The 21628-nt window shown below is 38.8% G+C and overlaps 1 protein-coding gene and 1 long non-coding RNA gene across 3 annotated transcripts; both read right to left on the bottom strand.

Moving 5' to 3' along the window:
- Nucleotides 1–303: 303 nt before the first annotated feature.
- Nucleotides 304–4945, bottom strand: LOC133738417 (dicarboxylate transporter 2.1, chloroplastic-like). Its single transcript, XM_062165954.1, has 4 exons — nucleotides 3896–4945; nucleotides 2653–2966; nucleotides 975–1423; nucleotides 304–651 (listed from the first exon to the last, which is right to left on the bottom strand). Exons 1-4 carry the CDS (start codon nucleotides 4721–4723, stop codon nucleotides 536–538), a joined length of 1707 nt encoding a protein of 568 aa, XP_062021938.1. The 5' UTR covers nucleotides 4724–4945; the 3' UTR covers nucleotides 304–535.
- Nucleotides 4946–14856: 9911 nt separating this feature from the next.
- LOC133736018 (uncharacterized) lies at nucleotides 14857–17615 on the bottom strand. Of its 2 annotated transcripts, XR_009859377.1 has the most exons (8): nucleotides 17480–17615; nucleotides 17334–17404; nucleotides 16630–16680; nucleotides 16334–16410; nucleotides 16056–16125; nucleotides 15875–15948; nucleotides 15572–15690; nucleotides 14857–15057 (listed from the first exon to the last, which is right to left on the bottom strand). It is a non-coding gene; the product is annotated as an uncharacterized LOC133736018 (long non-coding RNA). The 2 variants fall into 2 exon arrangements; XR_009859376.1 differs by lacking the exon at nucleotides 16334–16410.
- Between the last annotated feature and the right edge of the window lie 4013 nt (nucleotides 17616–21628).

Genomic DNA, 21628 nt, shown 5'->3' with positions numbered 1-21628 from the left:
TTAGACGTTGCAAAAGTTTGCCACCAAAATATACAAATAAACCTACCCTACTAAAAACCCACTCCCCACATCTGGGCATTTGTATGCTGGTCTGTAAATTTGACATAGGCAGAAAAGGACTGATCTAACAGAAAACCTAGGGGAGTTAAAGTTAAAAGTGTTAAACACTGCAAATCTTACCATCTGCAATCTAAATAGTTGTAAAGTGTAATTAACCGGACAAACAAACGAGATGGTTGGAGCAAAGCTATGGTATTATGTCAAAATTGGCTGCTTCAAATTTCAGTGCAAACAAAAGGAAGAGAAATAAAATTGTACCTGGTTTGTGATTTTACTATTTATTTATAGGCTTCCTGCCGAAACATTCATTTACCTCTGTGTGTGTCATTACACTTATGCAACTGTATTATAGAACTAAAGCTTATAAATTCAAGATAAAATCTGGAAAGTTTGTTCGCAATCAAATAATGAGCTCAATTATTCCCTGAAAGTAAGAGCAGGGAAGAGCATAAGCTACTTACAAGGAAACTGAGAATCAGTAGAGGCCCAAAAATTTCCACCAGAACAACCCTACTAATGTCCAGATGACAGCATTAACAAGAGCCATGATAAAGCCGACTTTAAACACATCAGGAAGATCAACATAACCAGCTGTTGGAAAAAAACAAAACAAATAATCTTATAAGTCGCCACACGGAATATATTTCTAATAAAGATGCAAATTCATTAATTTCATTGTTATTCATGTTTACAATGCTTTTCTAAAAAATAAAAAATAGGAAAGAAGAAAGAATAAAGAATAAAGAATAAAAGAGAGAGAAAAAAGGACCAAGCAGGGTAGTACAGGAAAAAATAATAATACAGGATTAGTGTTCTTTTGATGATTGACATGGGATAACTGTAATTAAAACAAATTGACCCTACAAACAGCATATATTACAAAATTAGGGCCAGCGAGGGGGAAGTGAGCATACCTCCATAGTACACAGCAGCCTGACCACTGCTATAATGTGTTAAAGCCCCAAAAAGATTTGTGTTGTAAGCTAAAGCCAATGCTGCCAATATACCAGGTACCCCAGCTGCCAAGTTCATGGCAAGAAATGCAGAGTATAAAGCTCCCACATGACCAGTTTGACTTGCAAAGAGGTAGTGGATGCAGAAGTAAGCCGCCTGAAGAAAACCAAACGCAGCTGGCCAGCTCAAGGAGTAAGACTGTAGGATCTTTGCTACACAATTAGACATCCAGCTAACAATACCAAGGTTTGTCAACTGGCCAGCCATACCCACTAGAACAGCAAACCAAGCCAAAGTATCCCAAGCTGATTTTTCACTTAAGCAGTCATCCCAATCAAGGACGCCTAACGAAAGAAGTATAGATAAGCCAATCATTGCCGCTACAACACTTGCTATACCAAGAGCCTCTCTACAAGGGAACAAAGAAAAAAAGTTGGTAAATCAAGCCCAAGTATAGCAAAGAGCATTTTCACAATAATTATTAATACACATAACATAGGTTTGCAACTGTCAACAACTACAACAAATATATCTTTCCTGGGTTGCAAACATTGCACTAAGCACAATGTTTTGAGTACAACATATGATGAAATATATCTTTCCTGGGTTGCAAACATTGCACTAAGCACAATGTTTTGAGTACAACATATGATGAAATAAAAACTAATCGTGGCATAGTTCTACATGCAAGAACTAAAGATAAGGCATTTCCAGGCATCAACATTAGGGCGTAATTATCTATATGTACAAATACTAAAAGGTCCTATGCTGTCATCCTCAAACGCACAATTTTACTTCCCTTCTGAGTAGCACCCTCTAGAACCAAATCATCTTATATATGTATCTTGATATATCATAATCCATATGCTCGGATGTAAAGAACAAAGGTAAAGCATATGCCAACTAATAAAGATACAGCAGAAAAACTAAAATGGATACCCAGATAGGCAGATACTGATAATGAGGGATCTGTCCCTAGAGAAAGTGCATATGCGTAAGTGTAGTGTTTTCAAGTCCCACATGCTATGAAGAAATCTAATCCTTATGCTGAGGTTTAAATGCAATTTTGATACCCCAAGTCCCACAATGGTAATCCACTGGAAATATCTATGGTACATATTGCGAGGCCTAGGAAACTGAAAGTAATTTCAGCTAGCACTTTGGGATGAAGCCTTTGGTGGTTACAAGTATCACTATCAGAAAAAGAAAAGAAAAAAAAAAAAAACTGATGTTTAAGGAAAAGCGATAAGGTGAGGTTTTAAACATATTAAGATAATCACATCAAAGAAGGTATCTAAGAAATTCATTTATTTAAAGGGGGTGGTTATACGGGGCACAAATATTATTAACCTCAACATTTTCCTTTAGTTTTTACTCTATTAATGGATATGATTACTCTATGGTTAACAAAACAAGTGACCTTAACTATGCTGATGTTTAGAGTAAAGTGCGTATAAGAGATAGAGCTTGTACTAATAAAGAAATATCTAATGTTCATATCATTCAGTCCATGGAACCATACCAAGCACAGTGCTAGAAGTGCAAAATAATTAGAAGTCCAAAAAGCATGATATGTTTATTTATGCAAGGATGACTACTAGACATGTAAATATTAAATATTGCAAAGCAAATACGTACCCACAGACCCATAGAGTAACAGCAAGAAGCATTGTACCAACCATAATGCATTCGTTTTTTGTGACAGGACCCATACTCTCCAGTTTTTTTGTAGCCATGGCAGGGGCATCAGGTGTGTCCTTGGTTTCAGGAGGATAAAGCTTGTATAAGACTAGCGGAGTAGCTAGTAGCGAAACAAGTGCTGGTAAGCTAGCAGCCTTGAACCAAGAAACCCAAGGGCTTGAAATTATCACCCCAAGTTCCTCTGCTAATTTAAGGCACAGCAGATTTTGAGCTGCAGCCGTTAAGAAAAGAGCACTAGAGTTACCAGCGGACTGTCATGCATCACACAAGACCGATGCATAAGTGACATAATACTTGCATGATGGCATAAATAACATATGTTAATAAGTCAAAGTATCCAAAAATTGAATCCTGAATTAATGAAATAGAAGAAAAACAGCTCTTGTAATAAAGATACAGTCATTGTCCTATATGCAACCAAAATGACTGATAAGTTGCTGAAATTATCCATTGTTTAGTTACACGATCTAGATTTAAAACTTAATATAATCAAGGAAACTAGATAGAGAGGGAGAGTGAGCTCAAGATTGACGTCTTTACACTGCACTTTGGTCTTCTTTGCACTTTGCCCATAACTGCTGCCTAAACACTACTCAGAATTTTTTAGTTTCTCTTCAAACAAACAGTCACACCTTTGGTCTGGTTATTTCCAAATTGCCCAGGTTGGGGAGATAAAATAAAATAAAATAAAATAAAAAAAGAATTATGGAACACAGTTATTTAAGGTATTGCTGAAGCAATAACTAAACGAAAATATTAGACCAGGAAAGCTGTCTCATCAGCTGAAATGAATGAGTGTCAAGTTGAAGAGGAAAAGGTTATCTTCAGTGTAATTCGGTAACAGCCAGATTAAATGGTGCAGGACTTTGTTTGAAGAGAAAGGTGGTAAAATAAGAGAATATTCCGTAATCATATATTCTCTTCCTGAGTAATTCAGAAACAACTAAAGGCAAAGTGCAAAGAAAAAAAAATTAAGCAACTAGCCAGCCCAAAAAAAACTTAATACTGATCAAAACTGTTGCAATATGAAGTTCATGTCCAAGGTACAAATAGGAATTGGATTAAACAAGAATCAAAGAGTAAACTGCAAATAATGGACCACATTATGGAATAGGTTCTGCAATTAGACCTATTGTCTAGAGAAGTGAAATGTAATAAAAGACAGGAAAAGAAAACCCACCTGAAACTGAGACATAACGAGATAAGAACCAAGCTTTGATTTGGAGGCGTCACCAGGTTTACTCCCAGCAGAGAGTGACAATGACTTAATAATGGGCAAGAAAACACCGCCAGCCCTGGCGGTAGTACTGGGCATTGCCGGGGCAATAAGGGCCTCGCTAATGGTCAACCCATAAGACAACCCCAGAGTGCTCTTCCCCAACCACTTGACAAAGTAGGTCGCAATGCGATCACCCAAACCCGTCTTGACGAATCCACGAGCGAAAAAGAAGGAAATCACAATCAACCATATTACTTCGTTAGTAAAAGCACTGAAGGCCGCCGGAAATGTCAGAGTTCCGGAGACTACGGAGGTTGTGAGGCCCAGAAAAGCCCAAGCGCCGACGGGTAGCGGGCTGAGAACCAGGCCGGCGATGGTGGAGAGGAAGATGGAGAGCAATTGCCAGGCTTGTGGGGTCACTTCGACGGGTTTGGGGACCAAGAAGCGGACAACAAGGCCTATGGCGATGGAGATGATGAAGGGGACGATTTTGGCGCCTTGAGGCGGAGGCGGAGGCGGAGGCGGTGTGAGGCTGGTTTGGGATTGAGGAGATTGGGAGGCTTGAATTGGGAAATGGGTCTTGTTATTTGGTAAAGGAGAGAAGGATGTGACGGGGTTTGAGGCAAAGAGAATGGGTGATCGGAGGGAGTGAGATGCTAGGGGGTTGTTACGGGAGATGGACGGCGGGGATCTGAGGATCGGTTTTGAGCGGCGGCGGACTAAGGAAGCGCGGGTAGAGAGGGACAAGGACGAGGTGGAGAGAGAGTGGAGGGCGAAAAAGCTCTCCATTGTTGTCGAAATGAATGAGAGAATTGGGAATTACGGGTGTGTGTGTGTGTCAATTATTAAGGGGAGAATCTGTGAAAGAGTTTTGTCTACTTTATGAGAGAGGAGCGGAGCTCCCAAAGAGGGAAAGACCGGAAGAAGAGAAACAGACAGACGGAGACAGAGGGAGAGGTTACTGGTGACAGACTAGTAACACTCGGGGCGTGCGTATTTGATGTGAGGAGGGAATTCAATAGAGGAATGAGGAAAAAGACAACTCCCCCGTGCCTTTTAAATTATGTCTCATATTCGTGTAATGTATGTGTGTTGATCGAAGGCTCTTCAATTGTTGGCTATTTCTTCAGTTTTTGTTGAAAGAAACTCATGTCTGCCTTAAATATGATTTCTTCTTCTAGTTGTAATAGAGTATGATATTCTAAATCTCCTAATCTATATTTGGTTCGTATTCTAAATCTCTAAGGAATTGTACATGTAATCCTCTATATAAAGAGATCCCTATTATCAATGAAAGCATCTCAGTATTCTCCCGAATTCACTTTTCCTTAAACACGTTATCAGCACGAAGCCTTAACCATGAATCAAAAAGCCAAAACCCTAGAAAAATCCTAAAATCCCATTCTGCTGCCTGCCCTGCTCACTAGCAGCATCCTCTACTTGCCCAGCGCGCCCCTGCGCTCTCTAGCCTCACCTGCTTGCTGCATCAGCACCTCTGCGCACAAGCATCTGCATGCTTGCACCTCTGGCTCGTTTGCACGCAACTAGGATTGAAAGCACCGTTGCAATCCTAGCTTCATCTTTAAGAATTTTTTCAAGTACGTTTTTAATTAAAGTTGCTACTTTCAATTTAATTTCTGCTTTCTGCATCCAGGGATTCTAATATCCCTTCTTCTACCTCCCACATTTCTTATAATGTGGGATAATTGAGTCGAACTATGGGGGTTCGTGCTACTCTAAATAAGTTATTCGAGGAGATATCAAAAACTGTGAGCCCCGGAAAATTTATCAAGCTTAATTGAGATCGTTCGATAATTATTTATTTAGGATCTCAAAAATTATTAATGGTGCTCGAAAATATTTTTCAGAATTTTTCACAAGGAGAAATTCTTGATTTAAGGGTTTGTTAATAAAGGACAAGACACAACGAGTTCGTGAGAATTTTCGTGAAATTTTCCGGATAACAGAGCTAATTTTTACACTTTTTGGAAGTTTTGGGATTAAGGAAATTGCTTAACGAAAAAAAATTAACTTGGAGTGATCTGGGCCATTCAAATCCTCACCGCTTAGTCTCAGCCCTCGGATTAAATTGAGTTTTGGGTATAAATATCCCTCCACACAGTTCAACGATCAAAATCGTTCCAGCAGCATCAAGCTCCCTCGACCTGAGAGAGAGACCCGACGACCCGTATGGAAGACCTGACCGAAACTTCCGCTTCCGGCGACGACACAACGGCGGACCACCCACGTTTGGTTTGTTTCTTTAGCGCCGATACGCTTGTGGTGGTGGATCGTCCATGCATGGGTCGTGGAGAGAGATTCGAAGCTCAAAAGGTTTGAACTTTTTGGCTATGGTTATGAATTGATTTGAGGTAAGGTCATGTAGTTGGTCTATGGGACCGGCCATCAGGTATTGTTTTGGGCCCGTATTCATTTGAAGTTCATGCATCGAATTTTATTTCGGAAAATCATTTAAGTTGTCATTCTTAAAGAAAATGCATATACATTCGTTTTTACTTTAGCGCCACAAAAGTTTATTTAAAGGTTTTCAAATCTAGTCTGGGTGAAGCCCCTATTGAGCAGCGAGGACGAAAGCTCACCCCCTACAATAGTGTGGGTGCAGGTACTGTGGTGACGGGATCGACTGACGAAGCGGATGAGCGGAGTCAACTTCCGTAAATGGTTGTAATGGAAACAGGTTCCGAAGTTTAATTCCATTTCTTGACCGTTTAATGTTATCTCGGAAGTCGTGGATTAATCATTCATGTCAAACCCAATATTTGGATAAATCGATTATTTCTTGACTTCTTATTGACTCAAGGTTTGGACTAACAATTTGAAATAAGATTTTTAAAGTTTTCACCTCAAAATTATTTTAAACATTTTCGCTGTGCGGATTACGAAAAATTATTTAATAAAATGCCTTGCGGGTTTCTGGGATGTAAATCGAACCTTCGGTTTATGTTTCAAGGTCTCGCGACACTGTGACGTGCTCGAGTTGGTGAGGTGCAGTTTGGGGCGTTACAGAAATGATGGACCATTAAACATCATTGTTTCGGTCTAATTCAAAACTCTGAAAAATTAATTTTTTAGTAGCAATTTACGCTCAAAAATTTACTTTGTTTTCGTGGAAGCATTTTAGGCTTCAAAACTAATTTGTTCTTGGTCTCCCTTTTTAGGATGACAAAGTTGAACAAACTTGACTCCGCTTCACTATGGACACTACTCGAGTATATGGTTGAAAATAAGAAATCTATGGATTGCGCTTGAAGAGCGCTTTGGGAATATCCAAGACTCCCAACTTCCGAATTGCATACGAGATGACAAAATCTCTACCTCACAAACTATAAGTCAGTACTTGAGTATTATTCGGAAATCCTTAGTAATAGGCCTATGATGCGATCCTGTAATCAGAATGTTACAGACGAGGAATTGATTGAGAAGACTCCCTACACCTTCTTGTGAAAAAACATTATATTGGCACACCTAAAGGAGGTCTCCGTGAGCAAAAACTGAAATCTAAAGATGTATCTGACAGGCCCTCACTACTCCAATAAGTTAATCAGACGATGGAGGTTTGGAGTTGTGTGATGACCAGCCTCACTGTGGTCACCGTTGTGCAATATTCATTTCCTCAACAGATTATTATTTCTGTTGTGCCAATTCTGCGCAGGCATGTGCCTGGCTTGACATGCGCGGGGATGCCTCGGCATTGACATGGCCCTTCAAACAACAAAAGAGAAATATTAGCTGTTGTCTGAGATTCATAACACACAACAGTTATAATTCTTTCTTGTTGTCTGAGATGAATAACACACAACAGCTAAAATCCTTTATTATTATTTTTTTTTTTGAATGAAGGGATGGTGCAGCTGCCCTCAAGCCTTGATTAATGAAACTGTTGAATACAAGGGGGGGACATTGAGCCTAAACCCCTGATTACAATAAGCAACTAGAGTATGTCCCGAAATAATATCAAGAATCTCTACACAATACTTGTATTCTAACAAGCACCAACTAGCAAAGAGTGCTCTACTGGCTGCTCCATTTGCTTTGAAATAGCAGTGACATAACGGAAAGATAACTCGATATGTAACACGATTACAACGTAGCATAATTGCCAGCTTTAGCACAGCTTTCCTACTATGTTGTCGCCAGATGATAAATCCGACGACACTTAGCTTCACCCTGCCACTAGGCGGTAGCGACCATTTGACGAAGCAAGGAAGTCGCTGGCTACCCAGAGCAGACAAGGCACTTTGAGTGCACGCACAGGCACAAAGCCTGACTAGCCCTACACAACTAATGCATGGACTTATTACTCGCAAAATGCGCAACAAAATTAAACAACATAAGTAAGTAGAAACTCTAAACAAAAAAACAGCATAAGCCAGGCCCAAAAAAAGAGCCCAACTCCAACCACAAACCCAAGCAGCAAGAAGATCATAGCCACGAAGCCAGGCCCAGCCCAACTCTGGTGCAGCCTCAACCAACAGCCCAAAGTCCCTGTTGCACCACCGCTGTCGACCGGTCGCCACCATCGGTGCTCCAGCAACCCGTACGCCCCAAGACAGTTGCTCCACCGCCCATTCTCCAGCCGGCCGCCACCGTCTGCGCTTCCCGGTCCAACCTCCTCCAATCCAGGCATCCACCCTATCGGGATCGGATCTGGAAATACCCACAGATCCAATCCTGAAAAGCTCCCCCAGAAGTCCTCCGATTCCGCCCATGTTGGACTCCACCACCAGACCCAAACCATCGACCACGAGAAGGCCTCGCAACCGCACAATCCAGAACCAAAGTCGGCAATCAGAACCGAGCCTCCACCCTACAGGGACTACGATCTCCTCCACCACCTCCATCCATTCGCAGCGGTCCAGACGAACCCCCAACCACTTCCTCAACCAACTCAGGCAAACAACGAAGCCCGTCCGACGACAACGCCCAGAGGACGCGCCGCCTGACGGAGAGGAGAAGACTTTTTTGAAAATCTAGAGCGCGTGCAGCGCGTTCCTCACCAAAAAATTTATGGTCTACTATCTGTTTTGAGTCAAACAGATTGCATGCTAAAATCCTTTATTTGTTGTCTAAGATATGTAACACACAACAGTTATGATAATTTCTTTGTTGTCTGAGATAAGTAATTGAGCATTCAGACAACAGAGATAATTTTATTTTTGTTGTGTGTTATGAATCTCAGACAACAGAATTTTATTCTCTTTTGTTGTTAGTTGTTAGTTCACACAACAACTATATTTGGTTAACTGTGGTGTGAATATTGTAATCAAATTGACTAATAGCCAATGACTGTTGTAGGAAAAGCCTTAATTTTAAACTCTTTTACAATCATACAACACATTGTTTTGTATTGTGTTGTATGACTGAATATTAGACAGTAATTACCACATAGGCAGTACTGTAATTCATATCATTCAATTACCATTTTTCAAACATCCATACATTCAAGTAACTAGATAATGTACCAAACAAGAAAGCATTCCTAGCTAGCTACACATGAATCAAAAGCTGATATAATATCTTTTCGCTTCAACAAAACCTTCATATGCCATTTTATCAAGCATCTTGTGCACTATATTCTTATTTGCATCACCTCCAAACTTGTTGTGAAGCTTCACAAGTTAGCACATGCATACTGGAGCAGAAGAAGGAATATTGTTCCCATTTGTTTGTGGTGTTGAGTAGAACGAATCTGAATGGTGCTTCTGGGATTTGGATATTAGAGTGTGAAGAACCCTTTCCTCTATATCTACATCTTCACCATTCAAAATCCTACCCAGGGTTCCCATCACTTATCAGATACTGAATTACCAATACAAGTCATAATAATTCCTTGTCCACAAGCATAGATAAGTCAGACTGATGATTGTATAAGCTAAGACAGAGATGTATATTTGAATATTATACAAATATTTAATTAACGAGACAAAGAAACAAATAATAATCCACCAATGAGACTAAGTAGCTTAAATGACAAAGCAAACCTGATAGCTCTGGCAAACTTCAGGAATAACTCCCCACTTAGCTTCCACCACTTATAAACATTTGACTGCAGCATAGATCATAAGATTAAAAGGAGAACATCATCTTGTTGAGAGGTGAAACACATGCCAGATATACAAGGAAAGTATAACTCAACCACTGAAGAACTAATAAACATTAATTATGGCACCCCTTTAATGAACACAAGTGGCCAAGCAGAAATTGCAACAAACTGCTCTTAATAGTTGTGTAGCTATTGACATCCACACATGTTAGACCAATAAAGAAAAAGGCAGAAATGCAAAACAGCTATAATACAATTGCAGCAAGAATTGAAACCAATAACTCTCTAGGTATACCATGAAAAATCAGATAATAAGAAGGTGATACCTGACCAAAGCAGAAAACTGAAACCAGGGGATAGCCATTCTCCATGGCTATGCGAACAAATCCTCTTCTCGTCTTAAGGAAAACTTTCTACAAAGTATGCAAAAGATGAGCATTAAACCTGTGAGCATTTATGTATAAGAAAAGTAAATAAAAATAGAGGTCAAAGCAAGAAAGAAACAGAGAGTGATTGACAGAACCCGACCCTAGTTTCACCCCGAAACCCAAATACGAGTCTGTGGGATCCACCTTAATTAGGTAAATTTTACCGAAAAATCGGCAGAACCTCCCCTAAAATGGACCAACCCAAAGTTTACAAAAAACCTGGACATGAACAAAACTAAACTCACAACCACAAATACATTCCAAATATTTACATTCCAGGTATAAATTACATTATGAAAATAACTCCACCTTAAAACAGTCAAAGCATTCAAGTTCTCAAGTACTAACAATTCCCCAAATTGAACTGATTATCAGAGCAATTCTACATAATTAAGCTGATATCATACAAAGGTAGGTTAAGTGATAACCTACGATCAAAACGGAAGTGTTGAATCCTAAGCCTCAAGTTCCTGGACGCGACCACAGCAAATCTGAAATCTAGGCATTTAGAAAACCAAAGGGCCCAGGGGAAAGCATTTAAAAACGTTAGAGTGAGTGGACGAAAATAAAGTAGTTTACGAAACTAACTGAATGGATGCTTTCCCATTTCTAGTCATTTAAATCCGGCATGCAGTGAGGTTTGTAAAACATTTCCAAACGCGTTCCTTTTGAAATCAATCTTTCCATGAAGACGTTCGATGACTAGAGAGAGTTGCTGTCTAGTCATCTCATGCCATCTGGGGGGAACTGCCGCCCAGATTACGCATCAGACGGTGCTACAGACCGGAAATTAAGAGGCGGTGGTTAGAGGAGACTGCCGATCGACTAACCACAGGTTGTTAGAGGGGACTGCCGACTAACTAACTCAGGCCATCTAGAGGGGACTGCCGACCAGATGACGGACCAGAGGGGACTGCCGATCAGAATATAGTCTGGAGGGGACTGCCGACTAGGTAAGGTACGCATGCGATGAAAAGTAGCCTCCTTGTCAACACGTTTCTTTTAAAACTCTTTTCTTTCAACAGAAATCACATTTAAAACAATTAATTATTTTCAATTTAATATTTAATTCCAAGCATGAAAATCCAACTGCATGCATCATATTATTTAAAACAAAGGTCCACTCATAGGTGAGCCTCGCCGCTAATCCTGCTGCTTGCCAGTGTCCTCCTCGCTCGAGGGCTCAGTACGTCCTGTATAATTGGTAGCAGATAAATAACTGTAATAAGGGAATAATTAAAACTCAAAAATTCATTCCCTCGAAAATTTAATAACTCGTTACTCATCAATTCCTCTAAAGAAAAATCGACTCTTCAATTTAGGATTTACAAATCTCGAATTCAAAATTCTTAACGATTTCAGCGTCCTCGAATTATCTTTAACCTTCACAAGTACTCTTTCAACATCTCAACCAATTTAATTTCGATTTGTCAACCATAATTATAACCACTAAATTATAAAATAAATTCCCTTCCAAAATTCTAAATTCTCACTTGATTTTCTTGATCCACATTCACTTCTCTGACTTCCCAACAAATACAATTCAACACAAAATCATAACAACGAGTATTTAACCAAGAAATTCAAATCTTAATATTCGTAAAACCATATCCAACATCTAATTCTCGTGATATCTCTATAACCAAGCATTCTCATACCTTAGTTATAACTCGAAAATTAAAATAAGGCATTTTGAGGGGCTGACTGAGCCTCTACACCACCACCACCACCAGCGGCGCGTTGGCTTCACGCACCACTGCACCAACTCCCATATCTGGCGACTCAAATTACACCAAAAGCATCACCACAACAAACCCAACAATATCTATACCGCAAAAACCAACAATTCTACTCGGTTTGGCCGGAAAAATCAACCCAAAAATGAAGAACCGGCTAGCCACTGTTCACGATCCCATTCACCTTCGATTCTTCCTCTATCGATCAAAACAAGCTACAAAAAGTTAGTGATGATGATTAGCATCACCCCAGCAACAAAAACCCACAAGAAATCCGGCCGGAAGCCACCGGAAACCGGAGATCGAAGCAAATCTCTGATTTCCCATTTCTGGGAATTCCTCTTCGAATCTCCAAAATTAACGCTACCCATGGTGAAAAACTTACATGGATAAGGAGAGAAGGAAGAGAGGATCATTTCATGGTAAGCAACGCGTCCTGGGGTGGCCGGGCAGCGACAAATTCGCCGGAAGGAGCATGGGTCTGGACGGTGAAAATGGGGTAATTTGGGATCGGGTTTCCCGATTTCTCTTTCCCTCTCTGACCTGCACAAAATTAGTACTCAATTTAAAACCCTATCAATGTAGTAAGAATAAGTAGGGATCGTTCTCAATCGGGGATTAGGGCCTAATTAATTCCTGAAAAATAAAACGTTAGTAAAACAAATTAAAGAATATATATATATTATTTATGAAAAATACAAGAAGGGGATTTAAGATTTTTATTTAATCTAACAACTAAGTAATTATATACACGTGTGCCACATCAAAACACAGAATCAAGTAGAATTTATGAATGGAATGAAATTAGATAGAATTAACTACTACTAACATGTTGGCAAGGTTTCAAACATCAAATCACGAATCAAAATATGTCAAGGCATAGAATCAATCAAGAACAAAGATGTTCGCATACAAAGTTCTTTTTACTTTCTTTAATTAAATTAACTAGATGAACGCACCATAGTTAACCATATTAATCATGCAATTACTAGCGGTAGCTAATCACTAACAAAAACACTTTTAACGCATTAAGAATCATAGAAGTTTGATCAATTCAAGTCAAGAACACAAGTTAGAACGCTAATCAAGCATGCAAGACTCATTGTTAATTTACCTAAGTAATTTTAGGTTTTCCACTTAATTTATTAAAGCCTAGAACGCTAGCACCTTAATATGGATTCAATTACATGTTCATCAACCTAAGTATGCATCCAAAGATCAATTAACATATAAAAGATGGGATTGAAGCTCGAAATTAACAATCATGCAAGAACATATATGAAATCGCAATTTATCAATTCAAAAACCTAAAACCTAAAACATGCTTCATAGTATTCGAAAATCACATATCTAAAATCAATTTTTCATCCACCATAGAAATCGCAAATTAAAGAACCAAGAAAGAAAACAAAATCGCAAATTCATAAGAAACCGAAATTGTTTACAATCCAAAAACCGAAAACAAATTATGGAGTTCATGGTTACACTTTTTGATCTTCAAGGATGCAAGAAGCTTCAAAAGGTGGTGGAACGGATGAGGATCACGGAAAGGATGCTTGAATGGAGCGGAGGATGCTTCACGACCTTGAACTTGGAACTTCTTGAAATTGCCGAAACTATGGAAGAGAAAGGGAAGTGTTTGTGACTTTTGATTCTGAATTTTGTGGTGTGTAGAAGAGCTTCACAAACCTCCTTTATATAGTGAACGGCAAGGGCTAGAGAATCTAGGTCGAAATCTACTTGTGGCATCATTCAACCAATGAAAATATTCCATGAGAAGTAGAGAACAAGTCACCTCCTTGTTTGCCGAATTCCTCCATGTATGTAGACCTAATTTCGGCCTGCTTGTATGTAGAGTCATAATTCAATACTTATTCCTTTATTTTCTCTTCAAAATTCCATAGAAAATCCAAAATTAATCCCAAAATAATCTTGCCGAAATCTTCTAGTATTTTCCTTGTAATTCTCACGGCAAAAAGCAATTAGAATGGGACATGGACTCCTCCAAGACGTCAAGAAGGATCTAGAGACTCATGTGCAAGTCACATGCTTCAAACTTCGAAATTATTCTTCAATATTGCCGAAATTCTTCCAATAATCTAGAACATTCACTACTACAAAAACATGATTTAAGGACATTGAAACTGTGTCCTTAAATACATACAAGGACTCTTTAAAAAAGAGTCCTCTATCTGGGAGTCATTATAAGTCCCAAACAAGGACACTGGAAATGTGTCCTCTTATCTATATGAGGACACAGTTTGTGTGTCCTAAAAGCTTTAGTCCCCGTGTCCTTATATCCATAAGAGGACACCTAAATTGCATCCTCATATTCTCTAATATGTGTCCTCATTTCTATACAAGGACACACAAAATGTGTCCTAAAAGCTCTGAAAATGGAGTCCTTAAATCCATAAGAGGACACAGAAAATAAACTCTCACATGTCCTCTTTTCTATTCTAGGACACAAATTGTGTCCTCAATGATTTGAGAATGAAGTCCTTAAATCAATAAGAGGACACAAAAAAGTACATTCCCATGTGTCCTCTTTTCTGTACTAGGACACATATAGGAATGCATTTTGTGTCTTATTTTCTGTACATTCCCATCAAATCTGCATACATATGACATATCAACAAGTCCTTATATCAAATACATCCAATACAACATAGAAAACATCCAACACAAGTAATCTACAAACGCCATAAGTCCATCTTATTAAAGGAGAATAAAGATCCAAAATGTCCTACTCTACTGTTTTGACCAATTTAATCCAAAGTTGCTGCTACACAAAGTAAGAAATCTGCATATACATATGCTAACTATTTTAGTTCATCTGCGCCAAAATCCATCAATCTGCTCTGCCCACTCTACTCGATAAACATCTCCATGGCACTACATCATGAAAAGCTTAGTAAGAAACTAAGAACATAGTAAACTAGTGTTCTAACCACTAAGGAAACAATAACAGTACATAACATCAAGTAAATAAGCTCATTAAAGAATATGACCTGAAATTGAAAGACTACAAGTACTAAAACTAAAAAGAATTGGCAACAACTAGTTCAAAATCATAGAAAATTGTCTTCTACTAGTTTAGTCATAGTATTAATAGTCATAGCAGTACATAGGGGCATATAGTTCAATCTAGCATTCATAGGCAGTCATAGCACCTATCCTTTTCAGCTGTAACTAGTTAGTCATCAAGATTTTAGCAAAGCCATAACAATAAATTCAAGTTATAACCATTGAGGTTATAAACATACAAGCCCTTGAAAGTGAAAACTATAATCATGTCCGGCCAAGTAGAGCTTTAACATAAGCTGACCTCCAAACTTTGTCGAAATAATTCAACATAATGGAAACATTCAAGACGTGGAGTTTATTTAATTTTGAAAGAAAACTATACCTCCATATATATATATATATGAATCAGTAAGTGGTGCAATACCAAAACAACAGTATTCTACTTTGAGCTACCACGGTTTCCCTAATATGATTTCCTCCAAAGGAGATGCGTTCAAGTGCCTGCAAAATAAGCAAAAGAAATGAATGTAACAGATATAGAAAGTCAAGACTCATGAGACACAATGATCTATACGCGAGTGCATAATGGGCCAGTCATAAGGATTATGCCTATGTTTCATGGTGAGTTTGTGATACATCTTTTAATCAAGAGATTTGAAAGTGTAAGCATGAGTTCTTCCCGTACCTGTTCTCCATCTTTAATATTAAAAGAATGTTGATGCTCAAATTGAAGACCGCGAAACTCGTTGATGCAGAGCCCTGAAAGTATGAAAGGAAATATACAATCATGAAGTGGAAAAGAAAACATGTAACTTTTACTTCTTGATTGGAATGAACTTTTACTTCTTGATAATCTCTGAACTTACCATCTAATTAGAGTTGCATGAGGAATCCAACGAAAGATAATTGGTGTATTCTTTGCATTCACATAATAACCTCCAAATACAAGAAAAGCCACTCAGCTTACTGACAATCCTAAAATATGATTAGTAGATTGTACAAATAACAGTTTTCATGTGACATACTATCATTTAATACACACACATGTATATTTTGTGTTTTAAGTATAATTCTGCATGAATCAAACCTAAGTACTCTAAAATCATGGAATAATTCAATTCAATAGGTTTATAGATTTTCACACCTGCAGCAATCCCATTCTGTCTTATATTGATGTCTGAGACCTTCCCATTCTCCAAATAACTGACCCAAATATATGAGCTGATGCAACCATGATACAAGTAGTAAAGTTTTATCAACCATGAATATTGCTAAGCTACTAGGATTTCTAATAGGCCACAAATGGGAACCAGCAATATGATATGATGCAGGCCTTTATATGAAAACACTCTCACTACCAGCAGTGCAACCGATCACAAATAGCAAAAGTCAGAGAAAACAATCTGCATTTAAAGATGATGCAGGAACTGAAGTAATTACCTGTAACAAAAAAATTCACAAGATAGTCACAGGAGTACCCTAACCAAACCCCTGAAACACAAAACAAAAAAAAATAAAAATTGCAGTCCTGCAACCACGGAAATCAATTATCGAAGCAGGCTATTGCAAGCAAAAATTAAATATACACGTTCAAACACAATAAGCTGATGAAAAGGATTATAAAATATTATCACCATAACCTCCATTAATTAACAGCTATAGATATATCAATTTTGTTTAGTCACATGGAAATTGATCCATATCTAGGAAGGTCAAACAACCAATCTCACAGAGAAATGAAAAATGAGATATGATTGATACTTTTGGTGGTATGTACCCAATGCAAACAACAGCTCAAACTGTCCAGTATGCATTTAAGGTTTAGCTTGAACCTTTCCACTTTGGTCTTTTTCAAAAAATTGTCAATCCCAGTTTAGTTAGTACAGTTCTTTGTCCTTATGGCCAGCATTTGATACTATTCAAATTCTGGCCAATATAGCTATATCATCTTCAACTTTCCCAACTCGTTAAATCCCATGTAATAGGCGGGTATAGCTACATTTTATACTTGTATATAAACAAAAAATTGAATACAGGCCGTAACTCAACAAGCAATCAACTAGAGATTTCCAATGACAAATTATAGTCAGCACATACAAATGAATAATGCCAAAAAGTAACACATTGAAGTAGTCACCACATACAGTAACTGATATGAAATCCAACTTCGAAGCAGCCCCTAGAATCCCAGCCAGCAGCAGAAGCGATATCATACCTATAAGAAATCAGATAACGATGAAGAGAAAAAATTAAAAAAGAAAAAATTGAATAAAAAGAAAAAAAAAATTACTTAGGTTAAGACGAGGAGCTGATAAGAGACGGGAAAATTCTTAAACCAATCCAAGGTCAAGGCATCGAGTTTACTCGGCGCCTCCGTCACACAATTTCGTAGCATCAGCCGCTTTCGACACCTCCTCAAACACCTTCAACAACTCCTTCTCCATCGCCCCCAATTTTTTCAATTTTCCTCCATCAAATCTCTAAATCGAATTCACACCGACATGCAACAAAACTTTGAATCAATTGAAGTGAAGGGAGGGACTGGAAAACCTACCAAAGAGAGATCGGCGGTGTTAAAATCAAAGAGAGAGAGAGAGAAAGGAGACTCTGTCAGACTCGCTCCGATAAATTTTCCAAATTTTCTGCTTAAGAGGAAGAAAATAGACAGATAGAGAATTACCCATCCGTGGTGAGAATTTGTTTTGGTCAGAGCTAAACAATCTGAGCTCCAATTTGGTCCGTTCGACGAGGAAGAGATGGCAGATGAAAGAGAGTGAGTGAGTGTGTGCGTGTGTGCGTGGTTAAACTTCTCAATTTAATTTTCAAAAGAAACTCTCAATTTGGCCAAAAAAAAAGCGGGCTTCGTGTGTGGGAAAGTTTAAATTTTGGCCAAAAAATGGCTTAAGTTGCCCTGTTTTTCTTGGCGCGTCCTCTTAAGGCTTTTAGGACACACCAACAAATATGTGTCCTCGTAGGGTGTCGTTATAGCTAATATTTGTAGTAGTGATTCTTGAACTATCTTGAGTCATCTTCAAGACACAGCATCTCCTAGTCTCACCAGGTCTCCTAGCAGCATCAAGACTCCTAGTGTCATCAGGTTTCCTAGTCCAACTGGGACTCTGTCATTTCTTCATTTCCGAACATCATTTTTCCGAGCTCACTCCTAGTTGACTTAGGATTCCTACTTCAACTGGGATTCCTTTTCCTGGTAGAACTGGGAAAACTTTATTTCTCCATTATTTCTTCTCATTTCTGCGCAAATAACTCATTGCCTTCCATTTCCAGACTCAAAACTACCTAAAAACATAAAACAAGTTAGAAATGACATTGTTAAGGAAATAACTAAGCAAAATGTAGAGAGAAATGCTCTAAAAATGTAGTAGAAATTAGTCTCAACACTCTCTTCGTTTTTTTTTTCTCCTTTCCACAAATAGAAACTCACTTAAAAATAACCATGCTATGAATAGTAACTTCTAAATTTGGTCATAACTTCCCCGTCGTAACTCCAATTTAAGCAAACTACGTGTCTACGAACTCGATTTTTCGTGTGCTACGACATCCACAAGAAATTTTTTAACTTAACGGACAAAAGAAAAAGTCAACTCTTCATCCATTAATGATAAAACGTAACTCGTAAACTAATAATGCCCTTTAAAAATGGTAACTAAAAAGTAAGTTAAAATTTTGGAGTACGGGGTATTACAATCTCCCCACCTTATAAAATTTCGTCCTCGAAATTTGTACCTGTCAAGGAAAAAGATGTCGGTACTGCTGCCTCATTTGATCCTCTGGCTCCTAAGTGGCTTCTTCAATCAGATGATTCCTCCATAATACCTTAACCAAAGGTATAACCTTATTTTAGAGTACCTGTTCACGACGGTCAAAAATCTGAACTGGTTCTTCCTCTTAAGTTAGATCTTCTCTAAGTGTAATGGGTTGAGCAGGTAACACATGTGAAGGATCGGCTATGTACTTGCGAAGCATGGATACGTGGAAGACATCATGTATCCTAGATAACTGTGGAAGTAATGCCAAGCGATAGGCTACAAGACCAACTCGTTCCACAATTTCATAAGGACCAATGTACCTTGGACTAAGTTTCCCATGTTTACCAAACCTTACCACACCCTTCCATGGAGATAACTTCAGGAATACCCAATCACCAACCTGAAATTCAAGATGCTTCCTGCGATTGTCAGCGTAGCTCTTTTGTCTACTTTGAGCCGTCTTGAGTCTCTCCCTGATCACCTTAATTTTATCAGTTGTGATTTCAATAATTTCAGGGCCAACAAGTTGTCTTTCTCGTACTTCATCCCAACATAAGGGTGTCCTACACTGTTTCCCATATAAAGCTTCATAGGGAGCCAGACCAATACTCGAATGATAATTGTTGTTATAGGCAAACTCCATCAAAGCTAGGAGCTTATCCCAACTTCCCTTAAATTGTAGAACACAAGCCTTCAACATGTCTTCCAGAGTCTGTATAGTTCTCTCAGATTGCCCATCAGTTTGAGGGTGGAACGCGGTGCTAACTTGTAGTTCAGTTTTCATAAATTTGTGGACTTTTCTCCAAAATTTTGATGTGAAGCGGGCGTGACGATCAAAAAAGATGGACTCGGGTACACCATGAAGCCTCACAATCTCGTCCACATATAGTCTTGCTATATTATCTACACCAAATGTTTCCTTAACCGCCAAGAAATGAGCGGATTTGGTGAGTCAATCCACAATCACCCAAATACCATCATTACCATCTTGAGTACGAGGTAACTTATAAGTAAAGTCCATGGTGAGATGCTCCCATTTCCATTTTGGAATTGATAAAGGTTGCAACAAACTCGATGGTTTCTGCCTTTCTGCTTTCACTTGTTGGCACACCAAGCATATACTCACGAAGGCTACAATTTCTCTTTTCATGTTTGGCCACCAATAGTAATCCTTGAGAGTTCGGTACATTTTTGTACCACCAGGGTGCAGGGCATATGCAGAATTATGAGCTTCTTCAAGTATTTCTTGTTTAAGCGCTTCATCGTTAGGAACACAAAGTCTCTTTCCGAACACCAGAGTCCCATCTTTTCTAATGGAGAAACCCGGCTGCAAACCGCTACGAATACCTTCTTTAATCCTCTTGATTGTTGGGTCATGAGATTGTGCCTCACGCACTTTATCAATCAGTACTGGTCTCACATGAAAACTAGCTACCAGGGTACCAACCTCATCAATCGACAGTTCAACCCCTGTAGTCCTCAACTCAGACAAAAGTAGTACTCGAACAGTCCTTAAATACGACAATGTCACAGAGGGCTTCCTACTGAGTGCATTTGCCACCACATTCGCTTTACCTGGATGATACTCAATTGTACAATCATAGTCCTTAATCAATTCCATCCATCTCCGTTGTCTCAAATTTAAGTCTGGCTGCGTAAACACATACTTGAGGCTTTTATGGTCTGTAAAGATCTAGCATTTGGCTCCATACAAATAATGCCACCACAACTTAAGAGCAAACACAATGGCTGCTAGCTCTAGGTCATGGGTCGGGTAATTCAACTCATGCGGCTTTAACTGTCTAGAAGCATAAGCAATGACGTTACCATGCTGCATTAAGACACAACCCAAACCTTTCCTAGAGGCATCACTGTAAATTACATACTCCCCCACTGTCATCAGGCAAGGCTAAAATTGGAGCACTAGTCAAACGACTCTTAAGTTCCTAAAAGCTCCGCTCACACTCTTCAGACCAAATGAACCCAATGCCTTTTCTAGTTAACCTGGTAAGAGGAGCGGTGATTCTTGAAAAATCTTGTACAAAACGACGATAATAACCAGCAAGACCCAAGAAACTACGAATTTCCGTCACGTTGGTAGGTCTTTCCCAGTTAAACACCGCTTCTACCTTTTGGGGATCCACACTAACACCTGCAGCTGAATAAACATGACCCAAGAATGTCACGTGGTTGAGCCAAAACTCACACTTACTAAATTTAGCATACAGCTGGTGCATCCTTAAGGTCTCCAATACTATGTTCAAGTGCTCAACGTGTAGTTTATCACTCTTAGAGTAAACCAAAATGTCATCAATGAACACGATCACAAAGCGGTCAAGGTACGGGCGAAACACCCTGTTCATAAGATCCATGAAGGCAGCAGGTGCATTTGTCAATCCAAAAGGCATGACAAGGAACTCATAGTGACCGTAACGTGATCGGAAAGCAGTTTTGGCTACATCCTCCTCCTTAATCCGTAACTGATGATATCCTGATCTCAAATCAATCTTTGAAAATACCTTTGCGCCCCTCAACTGATAGAACAAATCATCAATACGGGGTAAGAGATATTTATTCCTTACAGTAACCCTATTTAGTTTCCGGTAATCAATACAAAGCCTTAAGGTACTGATTCACACACAATTTACGTGTGTTTCTAGCCCTAATTACCT

This window comes from Rosa rugosa, chromosome 3 (assembly GCF_958449725.1).
Source record: "Rosa rugosa chromosome 3, drRosRugo1.1, whole genome shotgun sequence".
NCBI lineage: Eukaryota > Viridiplantae > Streptophyta > Magnoliopsida > Rosales > Rosaceae > Rosa > Rosa rugosa.
Note: the sequence above shows the minus strand (reverse complement) of the source record. Positions and strands in the feature narration are given on the sequence as shown.

Bases quoted from the DNA above. Each gene is read 5' to 3' on its own strand.
- LOC133738417 (XM_062165954.1), bottom strand. From the start codon at position 4,723: ATGGAGAGCTTTTTCGCCCTCCACTCTCTCTCCACCTCGTCCTTGTCC. The intron at 2,967-3,895 runs GTGGGTTTTCTT...GATGCATGACAG, and splicing joins TCGTTATGTCTCAGTTTCAG to TCCGCTGGTAACTCTAGTGC. The intron at 652-974 runs GTATGCTCACTT...TTTTTCCAACAG, and splicing joins GGCTGCTGTGTACTATGGAG to CTGGTTATGTTGATCTTCCT.